The sequence below is a fragment of the Gadus macrocephalus genome, chromosome 11, assembly GCF_031168955.1.
Source record: "Gadus macrocephalus chromosome 11, ASM3116895v1".
Classification (NCBI taxonomy): Eukaryota; Metazoa; Chordata; class Actinopteri; order Gadiformes; family Gadidae; genus Gadus; species Gadus macrocephalus.
This window is the reverse complement of record NC_082392.1, coordinates 18,324,595-18,344,269: the sequence shown is the minus strand read 5'-3', so window position 1 is coordinate 18,344,269 and position 19,675 is coordinate 18,324,595. Positions and strand designations below refer to the sequence as shown.

Below are 19,675 nucleotides of genomic sequence, written 5' to 3'. Positions count from 1 at the left end.
GTTTTACCTACCGCATGCCTCTTCTTCTTGTAACCTTGTTTGTTGGATAAACAATATGCTATGATTATTTTGAAAATATAAGTAGCTCCCTAATAAAAAAGATATATAGCCTATTGCCTGCCCTAGGCTATACATTAAAAATGTTTTTTTTATTTTTATTTTTTATTTAAATAGATAATTATACATTTCAATTCAAAGGAAAAAGTATTACGGAAGGAATTCACCATTTAATCCTCTAATAGTCGACCCCAGTTATCAAGGAGCACATTCTAACCAAACGCCTACACGTTTCCCTCTACTGCCGCTGGGTCTCAGCTGTGTTCCAGTGTGTTGATGCGGGGTGGACATCCTACCACAGCGAGCAGTGACGGCAAAAACCCAACAGCGAATCCTTGCCCCGTTTCCGCTCTACAGAGGAACTTCTTTCGCAGATTCGCCAGAAATGTTCACCTATGTAATGAAAATCAAGTCTTCCGTCTTCATATAATCATGCATTTATAATCATGTGAATAAATGCTGTGTTTTGCATACGAATGCGATTTTACTTCAGAATAATGGAGGAACCCAAAGCAGGTAGGAATGGAGACGAGCTCATTAAACTCGAATATGTTTGCGCGGTCTTCATGTTAGCGGGGTTCACACCATAAACAAACGATGCTGACACCGTGGGGCCTGCATGCGCACTACTCAGCTCAATGGTCATTGTATGGTCACCGGGATGTTCTTGGTGCCACACTTCGACACCCTATCTCGTCTTGCTGAATGGGTCGGCTCTATGTGTAAAGCCGTAATGATTATTTAAATGCACAGCTTAACCTTTTAGGAGTTGCTACAACAGATAAGACCCAGTCATTGTTAATGGGCAATACCGTGAACCCTGGGGAACATCCACATGTCGTCTGTCAATTTGTGAATATGTTGAACGTGGGTCGAACAAAACCATTTAGGTCTCAGTAGTCACTTACTTGAAAATCTGGCACATATTGCTTTCAACACAATTGAAGTGTACATATTATAAATACTATTTATTAATATACTGTATATTTGTTAATAATTATGATTGGCATCCAGGTAAATCGACCAAATATAATATTTCAGCATAAATAAATATATATATATCATGCCTATTTTATCAGTCAATGGAATAATGTTGCCAGTGCCGAGGTACAGTCTGAGTATGGATCATGTGATATTGTTATATGATCCACCAACCAAACTAGACCAGTTGACTGAATGTATTATTGGTCCGCGTCCACGTGTCCAACTTCCACTCCTGTCTGCAGTGAAAAGTCAAGGCTTGAACCAAAATGTAATCACAATATCGATATGATATCTTCACATTTGGTTCTCCGATTTCCTAGTATCATCCAATTTTCTCAGAGTCTGTAAATCCTTCTCTCTGGTCTCTCTCTCCAGGTTGTTTATGTTAGGGTTAGGTTATGTTTGTGTGAGCTCTTCTCTCCTCTGGTCTCTCTCTCCAGATGGTTCTATGTTTGTGTGACCTCTCCTCTCTGGTCTCTCTCTCTCCAGATGTTTCTGTTTGTTTAACCGCTCCTCTCTAGTCTCTCTCTCCAGATGGTTCTATGTGTAACCTCTCCTCTCCTCTGGTCTCTCTCTACAGATGGTTCTATGTTTATGTAACCCCCTCTCCCTTACGGTCTCTCCCCCCAGATGGTTCTATGTTAATGTAACCCCCTCTCCCTTACGGTCTCTCCCCCCAGATGGTTCTATGTGTAACCTCTCCTCTCCTCTGGTCTCTCCCCAGGTGGTTCTATGTGTAACCTCTCCTCTCCTCTGGTCTCTCTCCCCAGATGCTTCTATGTTCATGTGCCGGTTGTGTAACATCTTCTCTCCGAGCCGGGCTCAGCTGCTGGTGCACTGCTCCCAGCTCCATCCCCAGCACCAGCCGGCCGGTGACATCCTCGTGTCGCTGCAGCCCCTGGCCGGCCCTGAGGTGGCTCAGGCCGGCCCTGAGAAGCCTCAGGCCGGCCCTGAGAAGCCTCAGGCCGGCCCTGAGAAGCCTCAGGCCGGCCCCGAGGAGCCTCCAACTGGTTAGTAGGGATCTTAGAAAGGACTGAGTGGGAGGACAATTCATACACACACTAGATGGTTTCATATTGGATGATTTGGTTTATTTTCGTTCTCGTCAGTTCATCAAACCTTTAAACCTCCGCTCTTGATAAAACATGCAAAAAGATCATTTCCGAAAACACAAAAATAATTCTTCACCTGCTAGCATTATTGAGGTCAGATTTCATCTTCGACTAATAATGTTGTAGTTAGTATTTGGAATTGTGCTTAACTAGTAGTGTACAAAAATGGAGCTAATAAATCTGTACCGCCAAGTTGTCTTCATCTCAGTCGTCTTTTATCTCGAGCAATTTACACTCATCTTATTCGTGACACAAACTCACTTTTCACTCATTGAGGCATTTTGATTTGAACGATTGTGTTCACTGGGGCGCCCCGGTGGCTCAACGGGCAGAGCGTGTAGCATTAAGGCCCAGTCCGGATCCCAGCGACCCGGGTTCGATCCCTGCCCAGGGACCTTAGCTACATGGCTTCCCCTCTATCTCCCACACCTTCCTGTCTATCTCACTCCTCAATAAAAAAGGATAAAACCTTCAAAAATAAAATCGTTCAATTGTTGTGTTGGTCTACAGTTAAACCTGCGAAGCGAAAGCGGGGACGACCGAAAGGCTCCACGAAGAAGAGCCTGTTGGAGAGTTCTGAAGGACAGGCTGGCCCTGACCTTCTCCCATCAGAGACCTGGTACGGGAGGGAACAGGAGGCCAGGCCGGGGGAAAAGGAGAGTCAAGGTTGGTCCAATGCAAGAGGGTTCACTACCGAAGGCTGTCTCCAGTATTCGTATTTATGTTATAGAATATTATAGTCTTGTAATTCACGATGACCTTACACTTAGAAAAGTACACATTTTTATCAGCAACGGAATTTAATCTGAAAATATGCTTTCTCCGTCCCCCTTCTTTTAAATATCTATAATTGACCTTCCTATATTGTTTCCATTTTCCCCTTTCTTTTATGTAACACCCTTTGGTGTACCATTGGTTTGACGGTCGCAGGGGAGTGCCATGGGACCACCGCCAGCTTGGAGTGCAGCAAATGCAGTCGGTCGTTCAGCAACAGAAGGCAGATCCTCAAACACATCTGCCTGAAAGAAGACAAGGATGCAGACGAAGAGGATGGGGAGGAGGACAATGGGAATGGTGAGTGGGGTGGGGGGGGGGGGGGGGGGTGAAAAGTGCAAGAAGAACAACATGTTCTGCATCAAAAGAGTTATCGCCATGGAAAAATAATGCTACCCTACATGGTAATCTGTGTTTGTTTCAGTGACCAGTGACCTTATGCACACAGTCGAATAGATGATTACACTCGAAAATACAGTGGGAATAATTTGAAACTACTTTCTAACTGCCAATACAAATACAATCTATTGCATTTTATGAAAGGCATACATTTTGATCCAGGGAAAAGACTATAATGCTAATTCAACGTTTCGGTTCTTTTAGTACAGTGGTATTCACTATTCTTTTCAGGAGAGCCGCAGTCGACAGGAAAGCCATTTTTACCCCAAAGTATCAAAACCTATAAATCCAGTCAAACATGAGTATGCCTGGTTATTAATATGTCATCCCTGAAGCAGTATTTCCCACAGAATTGTGTGAAACTGTGGAAGGAACCCAGTCCTTAGGGGGCATGCTCCCCCAATCTGGTGCACTTTGAGAGGAGAATTAAGACTTGTGTGACTGTGTACTATTTTCTGGAATAATGTGGAGACACTGGCTCATATAACATAGAAGCTATTGAAGAATAAGTTATTACTTTTTCTTAAAATATTTGTACAAAATTAATGAATTAAATATTATCAATCAAAACGAGTGTGTTCATAGAATACCCCCTTTCAATACATTTATATTACCATTCAATGTAAAATGCATCAATCTGGTGCAGCCACATTATTTTTTTACAGGTTTTATGTTATCCATCTGCTTGTTTTGATTTTTCTTTTTAAATATCTGTGTTCACTGCATGATCATATCACTGTATATTTTCACTGCCATGCAAGCCACAAATAGAGGCTTGGCGAGCCGCATACGGCTTGTGAGCCGCGCAATGAGTAACGCTGCTTTAGTAGATGGGGCCAAGATCCAGAGAACCAGTCGAAAAGGTCGGACGCAGGCCTATGACAGAACCTTCACCCACCAAGAAGGTGTTCCCGCTGGCTGGAACAAAAAGTCTGTGATCAGCGTTGTCCTGACGGAACATGAAACCCTCGCAGGTCAGTCCAGGGAGAACTTGCCTCTGTTAAACAATGACAAGGGGTTCAACTGGGTCTTGATTTGATAGATTATCTTGTCATGATAAAGTTGTGCTTCTGCAGATGCTACGAAGATGGTACCGGTAGAGTCTGCTACAGCAGAGGCAGATTCTTCGGCCTCCAACCCTCAGGTCAGTTTAAAGGGAAGACAAATCAAAGGAATTGTGTGATTTGTTGACACATTGGTTGTTGACACAAGAAAAATGGACAAGCTGGCTGCAAGTTCATTGGACGTGCTTCAAATTAGGGTTTTATCACACATTTCAAGAGATTTCTAACTTAAATTTTTAGAAAGAATGTATATTAAAATGATTTTACCAAGGTTAATTATCAGATACATTCTCTTGTTTCTAGTCTGTATCTTCTCAAATAAAGTACTTATTTCTTATTTAGACGGTTATTTTCTGCAGTGTGTTCCAAAAAGAATTATTTATAGTACAGCACAGCTTTCTGGAAGTATTATGATTAGATTATTAGAGGTATCTTATCTAATGCACCTTAACTTACTTGTACTGTGTACTAGTATCAACCCCTGGACACGGGCTGTGCTAACAGTATGTTTCTATTGTAACGTTTCAGCATGGTGGGAAGCCTGAGGGGACCGAAGCCCCCAGCGTCGCTGCAGCTGGCCCAGATAACCCAGAGTCCCAACCCACAGAGACGAGGTCATTTACCTCTACAAGTCACACACTCCCCTGTCTCAATCCCCTGTCTTAATTCTTCGCCCTTTCAAAAGACACAAATGTATTTAGAATGAGTCTCAAACTCAAATTTGTTAATTTGTTATTTTGTTTTTGATCTTAGCACGGACCTTGACCCTGCATCCAACACAGCCTACAACCAAGGCTTTCAGGAATACTCCATTAAGCAAGTTAGTACCAGGTAATACAAGATCACCAACTCACCATACACATTGCTTTTACCCATTTGTTAGATCCAATATTGCATGCTGTGAAGCATTTGAATTGGGTTGTAGAGCAATATCCAATTGGGTTATTATTTACCATTAAAACATTTATAAAAATTGTAATACATTCATTATTATTTGATGAAGTGGTGTGCTGTTACTCTATTTCTATGAAGTTAGGCATTGACCATCGGACCACAAAACATGACGCTACCACTAATACAGTGTTGTATGATGTATCCCCCCCCCCCCCCCCCCCCCCCCCCCCCTCCTCCAAGTCTTGTTGAAAGCCAGCTGAAGATCTTCACCTGTGAGTTCTGCAATAAGATCTTTAAGTTCAGGCACTCTCTGGTGGCTCACCTCCGGACCCACACCCAGGAGAAGCCCTTCCAGTGTCCACACTGCAGCTACGCCTCAGCTATCAAAGGTAACGCCGCCCCAAGCTACGCGTACTCTTCTCTTTACAACTGCTCCCGCTGTATGAAATAATAACCAATTGGCTCTTATAAAGACAGGAAAACAATGTCCACTATGTATAACGTCACCACTGGAAAATCATTATTATTAATATAATCATTATTGATAAGAATTGAGAAAATTAACCAGGATTTGTAAATGTGATTTGCAATAGCTGTTCATTTTTTTGTGCTCAAGCCAACTTGAACGTCCACCTGCGGAAACACACGGGGGAGAAGTTCAGCTGCCCTCACTGTCCGTTCATCTCCCTCAGTCCTGGCCACTTAAAGGTGACATTGTATATATTATTTTATGCATTATTTTCTATTGTACGACAATGTTTATATGTGAAGCACTTTGAGTCTGCCTTGTGTATGAAAAGTGCTATATAAATAAAGTTGCCTTGCCTATATGCTGTATGTGTCTGCCTTCATAGCTAATGGCCAGGGAAAGCTGAGCATCATCAGCATAAGATGATGAAGCAGGAAGCTTGGCAGTACTGGCCTGGTGCGTCCTCGGATGGGACCCCATAGGTTGCTGGTGGAGGTGTTGGAGAGCCACTAGGGGGCGCTCATTCCTCAGGCCTATGTTATATCCCAGATCTCCCAGGACAAAGACCTGGAGCATAGGGGACATTCCATAAGAACGCTAAAGATCCCTTGGCACGCATCTCAAGAGAAGGGGGGGGGGGCAAAATCCCCAACCTGGGGCCCCTAATCATCCCCTGGTCTCTGATGGGATAGTTTGATTCCTCACCTCTCCACTGGTAGTGGAGGAGGTCTTCCATCCCACACTCTCACCATGGACGAATGAATGAATTAATCAGAACCGCACAATAAATTACAGCGGTAGATGGTTTCTGGGTTTGACCGGGGCGACCCTCTTTCTCTCCGGGCCCCAGGTCCACGTGGAGCGGGTCCACCTGAAGGTGAAGCAGCACTGTGAGTTCTGCCAGAAGAAGTACTCTGACGTGAAGAACCTGCTGAGGCACATGGAGCAGCGGCACAACACGAAGGAGCCGGCCGTACAGCAGAGCTACCAGCAGCTCAGGTGGAGCCCTGTGGTCTTGTATACTAGTGGTTTACATTCAATTAAATCGATTGGGAAGTGTTGATATACATGTTGGATTTATAACATGAAACTAATTACATGTAATTTGAGAATTATATTATTAATAATATGTATATATTTTTTAATGTATCTTCAATCAATTTTAGTTGAATAGTTGAATTGCGTCTATTGTGTCTATTGTGTCTATTAAGTTAAAATGTTACCTTGTATGTTAAAAAATAATTAAATGCAATGAATGTCAACTTTGGAGGTAATTGATCAAAAAGTCCATCAGAACGGGTAGACGAGGGAATGCTGTTAATCAATGAAGATACGAACATGTTAAGCTGACCCACATGTCCTCCGATCGACCCCAGGCTGAAGACGCGACAGGGCCAGAGGCAGCTCCTCTACCACTGCCCCACCTGCAACCGGCGCTTCAAGAACCAGCTGCAGCGGGAGCGCCACCTGCTGGTGCACGGGCCCCAGCGGCCCTTCGGCTGCCTGCTCTGCGACTACGCCGCCACCAAGATGTCGGCCCTCGGCGCCCACGTGCGGAAGCACCTGTTCCTGTACGTGTGCGGCCGCTGCGGCGTGACGTGCACGAGCTCCCAGCGGCTGAGGGCCCACCTGAAGGAGCGGCACCCGGACGCCGAGCCCGAGCAGGCCTTCGTCGACTGCATCAACGGCAGCTACTGCCTGATGCAGCCGGGGGACGACGCCTGGAGGGAGGGCCCGGACGAGGGGGCCGCAGGGGGCCGTCGGGGAGGGGAGGGCGGGGCCGTCGGGGAGGAGGAGGAGGGGGGGGACCGACCGGAGCCCGCGGAGGAGGGGGGGGACCGACCTGTGGAAGACGGTGGAACGCTGGCCAGGAAGGACGGGGGGGAGGTCAGGGTGGAGCCGATGGAGGAGGAAGGAGCCGAAGGAGGCGGGGACGACCCTCAGAGCGGGGGGACGGCGGCAGGGGGAGGTGGAGCGAGGGGGCAGGGTGAGGTGGAAGCGAGGGGGGAGAACGGAGAGGCGGTGATCGTTGAGGGGAAGAGTTTCCCGTCGGATTACAAAGAGGCCGTCGGCCAGAAGGGGTCAGTAGAGGACACCGCTGAAGAGGACATCGCTGAAGAGGACATCACAGTAGAGGACACCACCGTAGAGGACACCGATGTAGGGGACATCCCTGTAGAGGACACCGCTACAGAGAACATCACTGTAGAGGACACCGCTACAGAGAACATCACTGTAGAGGACACCGCTACAGAGAACATTACTGTAGAGGACACCGCTACAGAGAACATCACTGTAGAGGACACCGCTACAGAGAACATTACTGTAGAGGACACCGCTACAGAGAACATTACTGTAGAGGACACCGCTACAGAGAACATCACTGTAGAGGACACCGCTACAGAGAACATCACTGTAGAGGACACCGCTACAGAGAACATCACTGTAGAGGACACCGCTACAGAGAACATCACTGTAGAGGAAATCGCAGCAGAGGACGTGGATGAGAAGCTTCCGGGTGGCTCAGCCCCAAAGGAGGGAGTGGATGGGGACTCCTCTCAGCCTGGTGCTGATGAAACCCCCGCACTCGTGTCCGTCAGCGGAACTGCACGTGAAAACCCGAAGACCCAGCCAGACGGAGCTGACGAAAACCCAGGCTCGACATTCATCGAAACCGATGGGAGTACAGCCGTCGAATCGTCTGGTCATCCTGTTCCACCCTCGGCCCGACCGGCACAGACGACCGCATCTACAGACACGCCTGATTCGGAAAGCAGCCCCAAAGATCTGTCCCCTGAGGATTCAAACAACGACGGAGGAAAAGATGGCTCTGAATCTCGTTCGGAAACGGTCAGTAGATCAATGCCATTTGAGATTGTTGTTGTCGTGGCTGAAATCAGTATCAGTATTTATTGAGCCACGTTGAGTTCACTTCTCTTTGTCAAGCGAGCCCAATGTACATGTACTAGCAGTGTCCGAAAATATCTGTTGCCTTGGGTTCGATCGGGGATAGACAGGCAGTATCTCGGCATTTAAACGGCATGTTCTATAAGGTTGCACAAGATTATCTTTGCTTTTTGGATTCTTTGATTGCATGCATCATGAGTTCCGTGTTATTGATGATCTTCTAATAGGAACCCGAGGCCCAAGAGCAGAACGCCTTCCAGAAGGTTTTGGCGTCCCTCAACAAAACCCAGCTCAACATGGAGTTGTTCAAGCGGCTCCGCAAGATATACGGAGACCTGGAGTGTCAGTACTGTGGTGAGTACAGTCCCGTTTCATCTCGTCCATCCTCTTCTACTGTAGCCTTTCTTTAAATGGGTAGTATAAGCCAAAGTCACTCTTTTCATTGGAAAGGGTTCTGTTTGGGTCTCAAAGTGTTGGTTAACATATTTTTTTAATACATCTATTTATAAAGTTATTAGACTAGGGGATATTCTCTATGTAATTAAGGAAGTCTGCTCCTTCTGGCTAAAAATACTTTCCAAGATTTGTGGTTTTCTATCGGCTGCACACCCTGGCTCCAGCGGGTGTGACGTGCGTTCTGTCGGTTCAGGAAACTGCAGTGCAATTTCCAATAAAGGAGAACTCAGAGTTGGGCTAAAGATGAATTAGAACTACGACCACTGAGCTGTTGAGATACACTTCCCGCCAATCTCTGTGCGTCCGTCCGTCTGTCCGCTGTTGCTCCGCAGGAAAGCTCTTCTGGTACCAGGTGCACTATAACCTCCACGTGCGCACGCACACCAAGGAGCACGTGCACTACTGCAGCCAGTGCGACTACTCGTCCATCACAAAGAGCTGCCTGAAACGCCACGTGGTGCAGAAGCACAGCGGCCTGCTGCTGGCCTGCCCCAGCCCCGGCTGCAGATACACCTCCCCCGACAAGTACAAACTGCAGTCCCACCTGAGGACGCACCAGGAGCAGGTAACGGTCCCCCCCCCCCCCCCCTCCCCCGCACCCAGGTTATAGCCACTACCCCTAACCACCACTCAATACGCACGACACACTAGGAACTCTTTGTTAGCTTGCTTGCATCAAAAGAGTCCAAATGGACTGTAAAAATACGCAGAGAATTTACGATGTTAACGGTGATGTAAATGTAACACCGACTATTGTTTCCAGGTGAAGGCCTGTCCTGTTTGCAATCAGAACTTCCCAGAATACAGACTGATGCACCACATCCGAAACACACATCCCGGTAAGAGAAGACAAGTCGTGCCAACACCACAACAGCTGCCAGAGGAGCAGATCCTCCCCAGTGATGGAGTCAATGTGGTCAAATAACGACTGCTGTTTCTTTTTTTACTCTTGTCATTATGATGTTATGAGGAAGTTTAGCGCATTTTATTCACATGGTAGGAGCGTGGGAAGGCACTATGTCCTCTTGATACAGGAAGCAGCTCTTTTAGAAGAATGAAAGACTAATTTGTGTGTGTGTGTGTGTGTGTGTGTGTGTGTGTGTGTGTGTGTGTGTGTGTGTGTGTGTGTGTGTGTGTGTGTGTGTGTGTGTGTGTGTGTGTGTGTGTTGTATCTCCTCTGCGTATTGCTGACACACTCACCTTGTGAGGTCCCTCATGGAATTATGTTTCCTCTAACTTAATGGCTACGGGTCGACAGCTTTGTCCTCGCACTGGCTAGTTAGCTGACAACCTAGTTCATGGAAATAGTAGTAAATATTGTAAATATTGTGACACAATTAAAAAGAAATTGCGGTGCAATTTTATGTTTTCAGAGGCTTGAGCTGTGGGTGTAACTTGTGGGTTGGGATTGTGTGTGTGTGTGTGTGTGTGTGTGTGTGTGTGTGTGTGTGTGTGTGTGTGTGTGTGTGCGTGTGCGTGTGTGCGTGCGCGCATAAGACACCGTACCCCAGCAGGGCACCGGGTTGATGGTGAAGCGGGCAGAGAAGTGTCCTTACTGTGACTCCTACTTCCTCAAGAACAGCAGTGACCTCCAGCAACACATCTGGGCACACGAAGGTGACCACACACACACACACACACACACACACACACACACACACACACACACACACACACACACACACACACACACACACACACACACACACACACACACACACACACACACACACACACACACACACACACACACACACACACACACACGACGGTGACCACACACACACACGACGGTGACCACACACACACACGACGGTGACCACACACACACGACGGTGACCACACACACACAAAGAGAAAACACACCAGACACACATCTGGTCTGTCTGCATAACTACCTTTCGTCCCATGGTTGAAACCTTACTCAATATTTCATAGTTTGACCAGCAGAATTTTTAGGTGAAACTGTGATTGACGGTCCGGTCTTCATCACCCAGTACCTCCAGCAAGTCCCTTTCTCCTATGAACACACACAACTTATCCCAGTGCCCTTGTTCCCGTGTGCGTGCAGGCCTGAAGCCCTTCCACTGCACGGTGTGTGAGTACGCCAGCCGCAGTAAGAGCAACCTGAAGGCCCACATGAACCGCCACAGCAGCGAGAGGAGCCACCTCTGTGACCTGTGTGGCAAGAAGTTCAAGTCCAAGGTGACTCTGAAGAGCCACCGGCTCAGCCACAGCGCAGAGGGTGAGTGGCTGTGGGGGGGGGGGGGGGGGGGGGGGGGATGATATAGGTTGTTATACGAACGTGCTTGTCTATGGTTTTTGATTGATTGATTAGATTTATATCAACCATATCAATAAAAACCTAACAAATCAAAAATACAAAAACGAAATGAAAAGCATGAAAAAAATCAATGAATAAAAACCATGTTCAAATTGTTTCATAAATAAGAAAAATGAAATTAAAATTCTTTACATGTATTCTATTGGTATGCCTGAAAAGGAGTAGGAAGAAGTATAAAACATATTTAATCCTATCCCTTCACCACAGCTCAATAATTAATATTTATTAAATTAACTTCCTGTGCTCCTTATGTTTGATTTATGTAGCACTAAGTACTCAGACACCTTACATAATGACAATAGCAATACAGGAGTAAAACAAACACACAAGCAAAATATCTTTAAAAAGTCACAAAACATTCAAAGTATAGAAATTAGTTTGTGGATGATGAAGCATTTTCAACAGTTTTGTTTACCGTAATTCTTTTTTTTATTGAACACCAAATGTGTATCTCAGTGCAGCATTGGCTAATTATTCAAAATGGTCCTCATTTTATGACGGCGTCTCTCTCTTTCTGTTGTGTGAGCAGGGAAGCGCTTCCATTGTTCAGAATGTGAGTATACGTCCGTGTCCAAACCTGCCCTACTCAGACACATGGAGCAGCATGCTGGATTTAAGGTACACACACACACACACACACACACACACACACACACACACACACACACACACACACACACACACACACACACACACACACACACACACACACACCCCTTTCTTATACTCGCATAAACAAGTTTACTCAGGTGCACCTCTAAAGATTTTGGGGATTCTAATGTTTCCTGTATGTTCAGTGGAGTGTTTTTTTTTTCCATTTAAAAATTATATAAAATAAAATATATATACATTAGAAAAAAAATATAAGTGTTTAGTTCATCGTCGAAAACGTCCTTTTAAAAGAAAACTGAACCCTGAAACCACACATTCTAGATGAACGGTGATCCCATTCACAGGGTCTAACCTTTAACTCAAAAACCCTGTTGTGTTCCCCCAGCCGTTCCGCTGCGCCCACTGCCCGTACTCCTGTAACATCTCCGGGCCTCTGAAGAGACACTACAGCCGCAAGCACCCCGACCAGGAGTACCACAACGCAGGCCCCGGCCTCCCCAACGCAGACTCCCTGGAGCTCCAAGGTACCCCCTCCATACCTGTCGTGTGTTCAGTCAGAGAAAAGGCGTGATCAGGCCCCTTCTGAATCACTACTGCTGACTGAAGAATCAAGGCTTATATATATATATATATATATATGTATATATGTATATATATGTGTGTGTGTGTGTGTGTGTGTGTGTGTGTGTGTGTGTGTGTGTGTGTGTGTGTGTGTGTGTGTGTGTGTGTGTGTGTGTGTGTGTGTGTATATATATATATATATATATATATATATATATATATATATATATATATATATATATATATACCCTGTATGTTTAGGCGGTATAAAGTGTGTGAACCTTGTGTGTGTGTATAGGTGGTATAAAGTGTGTGTACCATGTGTGTGTATAGGTGGTATAAAGTGTCCCGTCTGCGAGTTTGTCTACGGCACCAAGTGGGAGCTGAACCGACACCTGAAGAACAAACACAACCTCAAACTGATGGAGGGGCCCGGGTCCTGGGAGGTACACACACACACACACACACACACACACACACACACACACACACACACACACACACACACACACACACACACACACACACACACACACACACACACACACACACACATACACACACACACACACACACACACACACACACACACACACACACACACACAGAGAGAGAGAGATGGACACAACCATGCACTGGTAGATTTGGTTACTAGGTTAAACATTGCAGCTATTGTCTTCACACAGCTGCTGTTCTTCTGTCAAACAACCTGACAATGCACGGTGTAAACATACGTTTATGATGTCACTAAGTCAGAGGGAATCTATATTCCGACATCAGCGGTGAGTTATCGTGTGTGTGTGCGTGAGCAAACATGTTTGTGTGTGTTGCTCCCGCTACGCGTAGGTGATGGAGACGGTGGAGGAGCAGTACGTGTCTGTCGGCGAGGAGGAACAGCAGACGGAGACGGTGGTGACAGCATCCCTGCCGGGGGACGCCCACGGTAAACAATACGAGACTTCATCCGTCCGTAGCGAGGCATGCTTTGGTCTTTCTATTCATAGCAGAAAATTCCTTGACTTAAGCTAAATACCTGCATATTCAAGGCTATTGTTGATAGTGTTGCCACATCATTCATGTGTTTGATTGGCCCCCCCCAGACAGACCAAAAGGGCTTTTACGTCTGGACAGAACTTTAGCTACTAGTTGCTGGGACCTGTTCTTGATGGAATATATCTATATCTATCAATCAATAGAGTTTAACTGATTTTTGTTCCATCTCCCTTTTTATCATTATTAGGTGCATTCTTTCAATTATCTGTGTGTGGCTCTCCTTTCACTCGTTAGCTAGACTTGTATCTTGTTCTCATTGTTTTGGTGTTGTCCAGTGTTGTGTTACAGTGTACCGAAGTGTTGCTTGTGTTGTTTGTGTTTTTAGGCCAGGTGAACATCCTCCAGCAGATCATCGAGCTCAGTTCAGAGAATCACAATGCAGTGGCTTCTGTGGTTACCATGGCGCCAGGCACCTTGACGATGGTAGAGCAGGTAAGGAATCACTGCTTTACTATTATGGGATGAATTGAACTCTTAATCCAAATTAAAATTGCAAAAGAATCTCAACAGAAATGAACTGAAAATGTTTGGGTCGGAATACCTGTACTATTTCACGTGTGCATTACAATAATGGAGACATAAAACAGATCTATATTCACATTTCTTTGGGTGTATACCTCTTCCTGTCCTATAGCCATTCTAAGATGCGCTGAGATAGTCATATGGCTGTTTCGTGCCAAACCCCTTTTCAGAAGCCTTACATTTAGACAAAACACAACTGTGATTTTTTGACTCATGAATTATATTATATCCTTTATTTAACCAGGTTAGTCTCATTGAGATTAAAATCTATTTTACAAGAGAGACCGGCCAAGATGGACAGCAGTTCAGTTACAACATAAAACCCAAGACAAAACACAAGTTCACTAAGTGCAATTGTGAAAATACATTAAGATTATTGTCTAAACATTAGCATTTTCAAATGGAGTCCAACGTCAAACTCTTGAACGATTGAATGAACTCTACACGAGCGTGAGTACCTGAATGTCCTCGCTGCAGGTGGCGGATGAGCCGGAGGGCAGAGGGCCCATGAACCAGCTGATGCTGGAGGGAGAGGGAGACCCCAACAGCAATCAGTTGATGGTGGTGGAGGAGACGGAGGGGCTGGACGCTCTGACGGTCTTCACCTCCCAGGGGGATGGCACTCACCACTACATCGTCTACGTGCAGGAGCAGACCGTTGAGATCGATTAGTGCCATATGCGTACCAGGAGAGTGGCCAGCGATGTAAACACTGGTTCTGTTGGGCTGCACTCTAATATCGATTTTGTCAAAGGGGGAGGGGGGGACAAGAATGTTAACGATATAACATTTTTGTCATAAAAGCAGAGTCAAATAACTTGTGTGAAATCATGTGGAATGTCATGTATTTATCAACATGGGATATATTTTTTTAATAAAACCACATTCATAAATGTATGCTGTAGCGTCACATAAATACTTCATGAAGTGGGGTGGGTGAACAACCATTTTTTTTCAAGCGATTTGGCGGGTCAAAATTAAAAAATGTAATCGCCTAATAATTCGTGAAATCATGAAAATCTGTCTGTGTGCAATCGTGCATGCAATCAATCACACGAAGTCAACCAATCCTCGCGATATTACGCAAGCTTTCGACCGTCAAGCAGTTCGATGATTCCGCGTCGATTACTTTGTTTTGTACAGAGGTAGACATGACTAGAAGATACCTAAACCAATGAGGGGAGTCGCGATCGGAACCGACTTACGATTTGACCTTTGCTTTGTATGAACATACTGAAGGCTATGATCGTTCGGTCCAGTGTCAGATGCTGTACACCGGTCAGCCGGCAGTACATCGGGGTTCATGTCGGCTGGGCAGGGCGATGGAGGGAGGCAGCCGGTACCAACAGCTCTTCTACCCAAACCGATTCTCATCCACGAACCATCCACACTTCAGCCGTATGCCAAAACAAAAACGTGCTTAAAAAGCTCATCAACAAGTCCTTAACCAAGTAGGTTTTAAGGAAAGATTATTCATGAATTGTAAATAATGTTTTATTCAGTTTTGCTGCAAAGTTTCAGTTTATCGATCCTTTTACATCAGTTGTATGGGAGATATAACTTTAAATATAGCACATGCATTACCCTGTATAATATAACCTAGACTGTACTATCTATACAGTGTTACTGAATTAGATCATCAATTGGCATTGTTAATAAATATCCTGCACTTTAAGTAATACAATGTCCACCTACATGTGTGAGGGTAAGCTGAGGTACAATGCCCAGCCCGTGTGTGTATATACGGATACATGTGTCCTTACTAAATGTGTGCTTTATCTGAAAGGAAGAAGACTTGGTACGAGACTCCACCACCGGTCAGTCACAACACAACACAAAGAACAATATCAGACATATAGCTCTTTGTTAAAGTCCTAAAAATGTCCTTAATGCATTGCGCATATACATTCAATTGTTTAAGAAAAAGGATGTACAATTTAAACAGCAGGTCGTCATTCAACTGAGCTAAAGCCTCCATTAGCAGATATATGGATTGGAAAGGAGAGGCTAAAATGTCTTCCCGTCCCCGTAGAAACCTTCCCCTCTGAACCTGCCCAGCAGGAAGGACCACGAGGACAGTCACCGCTGCAAGATCCTCAACACTATCCTGTATAAAGCTGTGACGGACCTGCTCACATCAGCAGAGGTAGCTCTTATGCATTCATTCATTACAAACCATCACTTATGAAACACTTCCCTTTGTTTGAGTTCACTTCTTGTTGACTCGAACCTGACAAATTCAGGATTTTTGGGTCCCATACAAACATTTTCAAGTAATGTCAATCGATATCTAGATTTAACTTTGGCTACAGCTACTGTTGGTGATGATAATGTTTGTATGCCATAGTGGGACCATATTTGTATGATAAGCAATGACTTTCCAACAATTTCAATTATGTCTACCAATATCTGACCATACTATTTAGATTAAATGAGAGCAATTTTTATTTAACCTTTATTTTTCCAGATAAAACATTAAGAACAGTTTCTTATTTACAATATTGATCTGGTCCAAGAGGCCAGAGGCCAGGCAATTCATCATTAAACTTCATTATTCATTTTCCGTATACATTTCTTCCTGATCTCAGCTAGGCAGTGAACTGCATACCTTCAGCCCAGAAATAACCAAGGTAAATATATACATATCTCATGCACCTGTCTATGTAATATAGTCTCTGTTTAAAGGTAACCATAACTCCAAACGAGTCGGGTCTAAGGGAAATACTTTTGTTTAAATAACTAAACGTCATGTCTAGGAGCCTTTATGTTTGCATGTGCAAATTGCAATCTCTGATTGGAGCTTATCTGTTCTGTTTTGGATGTAGGTTTCCCTTGCGCGAGACTTCTCCAACTGCCGTGTGTTCTGGAGAACCAGCCGAGACGCCCAGAGAGACGAGCTGATTCAGAGAACCTTGGAGAAGAACGCAGCGCCGATCAGGTGAGGAACGCCAGGCTCTGACCCAACACTGAGTACACCGACGAGGCTGTCGGGTCACAGGTTTTGGTATGATCCTCGTCTCTGTGCTGACCTTTTATGCAGGTTATACAAAAAAATTATACATAATTCACAGTGTTAGTATTCTGATGATAAAATGTGCATCAGATATACCTGATTTTAAAGCAATATCTGTGTTTTGGTGATTTCTGTTTAATTATTCATACGTATGTTGGTCATGACTCTTTCTTTTATTTTTCATCTGTCTAGGTATCTGATCATGTCCCAGCAAATTATGGGTGGGGTTCCTCCTATTGTGTTTCTCAGGGACAAACAGCTTGCTGCTCTTGATGAGGTACTTTCTATTTATTGTGTTGACAGTTTCACAATGTGTTTTTTTTTTACGTATGATTTAGCCACTAAGTTAAATTTTCACTGAATAAAACGTTTTGTTTGTAGATGGTTGGCCTTCCATTATATGTATAACGGAAAATGTACTCATGAATCCTTAATACAAATATAAAGTCAAACGAGAATAACTACTGTTTACATCCAATAGGCATTGATTTGTTCCCCATTGACCCATTACTTACCCAACAAAATGCCAGTTACTGAGTCCAAGTAAATTCCAAGCAATATTGACATCCAACAATGCATTAGTTATCGTGTCAAACACCTCTTCTCAGTTTACAGAGCAGTTCCACTATCTCAACGGTAGATTAACGTTCCAGTAGTGTAGTGTGGGTCACATTCGGTTCAATATAGATAGGATATTAATCGGATTAACTTTGTGTTGGTAGGTGGATATGCTGCTCAAACATGCTGACTTTGGTCCGGATCAGCCAGAAGAGAGGTGCTTTACATCTTACCTACATATTGCATACATATTACCTACATATTGCATGATAACTGTCCATGGTAATCATTTTGTTAAAGATATTCACCTCTAGGTTTGCTAAGGATAACTCTCCAAATAAGGACATTGTTGATCAGGACAGTTATTCACTACAAATCTTTTGATTATTAAATGATCAAAATCTCATCAACATTCTGTTTTTAACCTTAAAGATGGCAGAAAACTGTCGTAATTGTAGTGCGTCTTTGCCTCTTTTGTGATCAACCTTTCCCGTACCTGCACTACTGATCCAGCGTCCTCTTTCTTTGTGACCCATGCAGGATAACGGTTGCAGAGGAAGCGGGTCCCGTCTCACACTCGGCTCGGCCGGCGCTGTACGGCATCGACCACGGGCTGCTGAACAAGCAGATCACTGACTGGTGCCATCAGTCCAAAACGGAAGCGCACAGCCAGTCCCACGAACTTCAACAGGTAGAAAAAAACTAATCTGCTCTTAAATGCAATCGGTGCTGTTGCCTCTGTAACGGTTTGGATTCGTAGATTTTATTCAACCAAATAATTGTAACATGCACGGTACTCACAATGTCAGCCTGGCATGTCTATCCTGTAGCTCAGTGTTGCTGACTTACAGGGTTAACATGCCAGGCTGACATTGTGAGTACTGTGCACTAGTCACAAATGTTGTTGTTTTTCTTCTTTAAAATGTGGCCAACCGTTAAACAGCTACTCTGATCAAGTGTGGTGCACTAACTATGCATGTAACACCGCAGCATGATTAAACACGGTATGTTTTGGTGTGTGCTCTCAGGAGCAGCTGTTTGCTATCGAAGAGCACAAGAGACAACAGATCATCAGGAAGAGGAAGAGGAAGGCGCGGCCACGGGACGATGACATCTCTCCCCGGGACTTCCTACTCGCTCAGCAAGACATGGCCACGCCCCGAGGGCGGGGTCAGAAACCAAAAGAGGAGGAGCCAGAGGAGAGCAGCGCCTTCAGGGAGGAGGAGGCCCATCTACGAGAACTCGCTTCCCTGGAGGAAAACAAGAGCTCATAACAGACGAATCACAGCCCAGCGACGTTTCAAGTCGTATAGACCTCTGAAGAATAAGTCCCGCCTCCGAGGCTCCGGTTCCCTCGGTCAAATGTCTATTGGACTTATTCTTCAGAGGTCTGATGGTAAAAACGATGAACTGCAATAGTATGTTTGAATGCATTTGCCTTATGGTTAAATAAACAATGAGTGTTGTAAGTTATCGTCATGGGATCACTATTGTGGCTGTAAAGGGCTTCCAGTTTTAGTAAGAATAATTGCGATGCGTACCGCATTATCACACTTTAATGCACAGGCTTTGATTGGTCTAGCAACATTTTGAATCTCATTGGCCATGGATGGCAAAATATAGATTTGTATTATTCTTATAACTTGTGTTTTGTCGATCATCTGACATAATACACAGGTATTTAAGTGAGTGTGAGGATAGCCAAATGGTTGGCCCTGCTTCTTATATCAGAATAGTGGGTGGGGTCTAGCTCAAACAAGGTGTTTGAGCACCTTTTAAAGGTTGTACTCATGGATGTTTAATTTAAAACAGCCTTTTAAGTGAGTGTTAAGATTGATTTTGAAAAACAAAAAAAACTTACTCTAGCAAGTACATTATGTATTCCAAACAGGACCA

The 19,675-nt window shown here is 44.6% G+C and overlaps 2 protein-coding genes across 6 annotated transcripts; both read left to right on the top strand.

Annotated features, from left to right (window-relative positions):
• The first annotated feature begins 384 nt into the window (after nucleotides 1-384).
• On the top strand, nucleotides 385-15,011 carry LOC132467799 (zinc finger protein ZFAT-like). 5 transcript variants are annotated; one of them, XM_060065355.1, is made up of 24 exons: nucleotides 1,178-1,309; nucleotides 1,812-1,954; nucleotides 1,997-2,051; nucleotides 2,664-2,819; nucleotides 3,084-3,227; nucleotides 4,154-4,300; nucleotides 4,403-4,470; nucleotides 4,919-5,004; nucleotides 5,144-5,221; nucleotides 5,525-5,673; nucleotides 5,901-5,992; nucleotides 6,604-6,752; nucleotides 7,130-8,603; nucleotides 8,888-9,014; nucleotides 9,449-9,681; nucleotides 9,880-9,955; nucleotides 10,614-10,733; nucleotides 11,188-11,361; nucleotides 11,990-12,078; nucleotides 12,458-12,596; nucleotides 12,967-13,079; nucleotides 13,480-13,576; nucleotides 14,012-14,118; nucleotides 14,686-15,011. In XM_060065355.1, exons 1-24 carry the CDS (start codon nucleotides 1,234-1,236, stop codon nucleotides 14,878-14,880), a joined length of 4,287 nt encoding a protein of 1,428 aa, XP_059921338.1. In that variant the 5' UTR covers nucleotides 1,178-1,233; the 3' UTR covers nucleotides 14,881-15,011. The 5 variants fall into 5 exon arrangements, with proteins under 5 accessions (XP_059921337.1, XP_059921339.1, XP_059921338.1 ...); XM_060065354.1 differs by lacking the exon at nucleotides 1,178-1,309 and adding an exon at nucleotides 385-573 and having other exon boundaries at nucleotides 1,812-2,051; XM_060065356.1 differs by lacking the exon at nucleotides 1,178-1,309 and adding an exon at nucleotides 648-924 and having other exon boundaries at nucleotides 1,812-2,051.
• A 255-nt stretch (nucleotides 15,012-15,266) lies between these two features.
• On the top strand, nucleotides 15,267-19,248 carry rbfa (ribosome binding factor A). Its single transcript, XM_060065361.1, has 9 exons — nucleotides 15,267-15,659; nucleotides 15,995-16,025; nucleotides 16,241-16,354; nucleotides 16,797-16,838; nucleotides 17,034-17,146; nucleotides 17,414-17,498; nucleotides 17,944-17,996; nucleotides 18,320-18,470; nucleotides 18,808-19,248. Exons 1-9 carry the CDS (start codon nucleotides 15,433-15,435, stop codon nucleotides 19,051-19,053), a joined length of 1,062 nt encoding a protein of 353 aa, XP_059921344.1. The 5' UTR covers nucleotides 15,267-15,432; the 3' UTR covers nucleotides 19,054-19,248.
• Nucleotides 19,249-19,675: the final 427 nt, after the last annotated feature.

Coding starts and splice junctions, on each gene's coding strand:
- LOC132467799 (XM_060065352.1), top strand. CDS start 1,234: ATGTATTATTGGTCCGCGTCCACGTGTCCAACTTCCACTCCTGTCTGC. Junction 5,993..6,603: donor TCAGTCCTGGCCACTTAAAG/GTGACATTGTAT, acceptor TCCGGGCCCCAG/GTCCACGTGGAGCGGGTCCA. Junction 14,119..14,685: donor CCTTGACGATGGTAGAGCAG/GTAAGGAATCAC, acceptor TCCTCGCTGCAG/GTGGCGGATGAGCCGGAGGG.
- rbfa (XM_060065361.1), top strand. CDS start 15,433: ATGAACATACTGAAGGCTATGATCGTTCGGTCCAGTGTCAGATGCTGT. Junction 16,355..16,796: donor ACCTGCTCACATCAGCAGAG/GTAGCTCTTATG, acceptor TCCTGATCTCAG/CTAGGCAGTGAACTGCATAC. Junction 17,147..17,413: donor AAGAACGCAGCGCCGATCAG/GTGAGGAACGCC, acceptor TCATCTGTCTAG/GTATCTGATCATGTCCCAGC.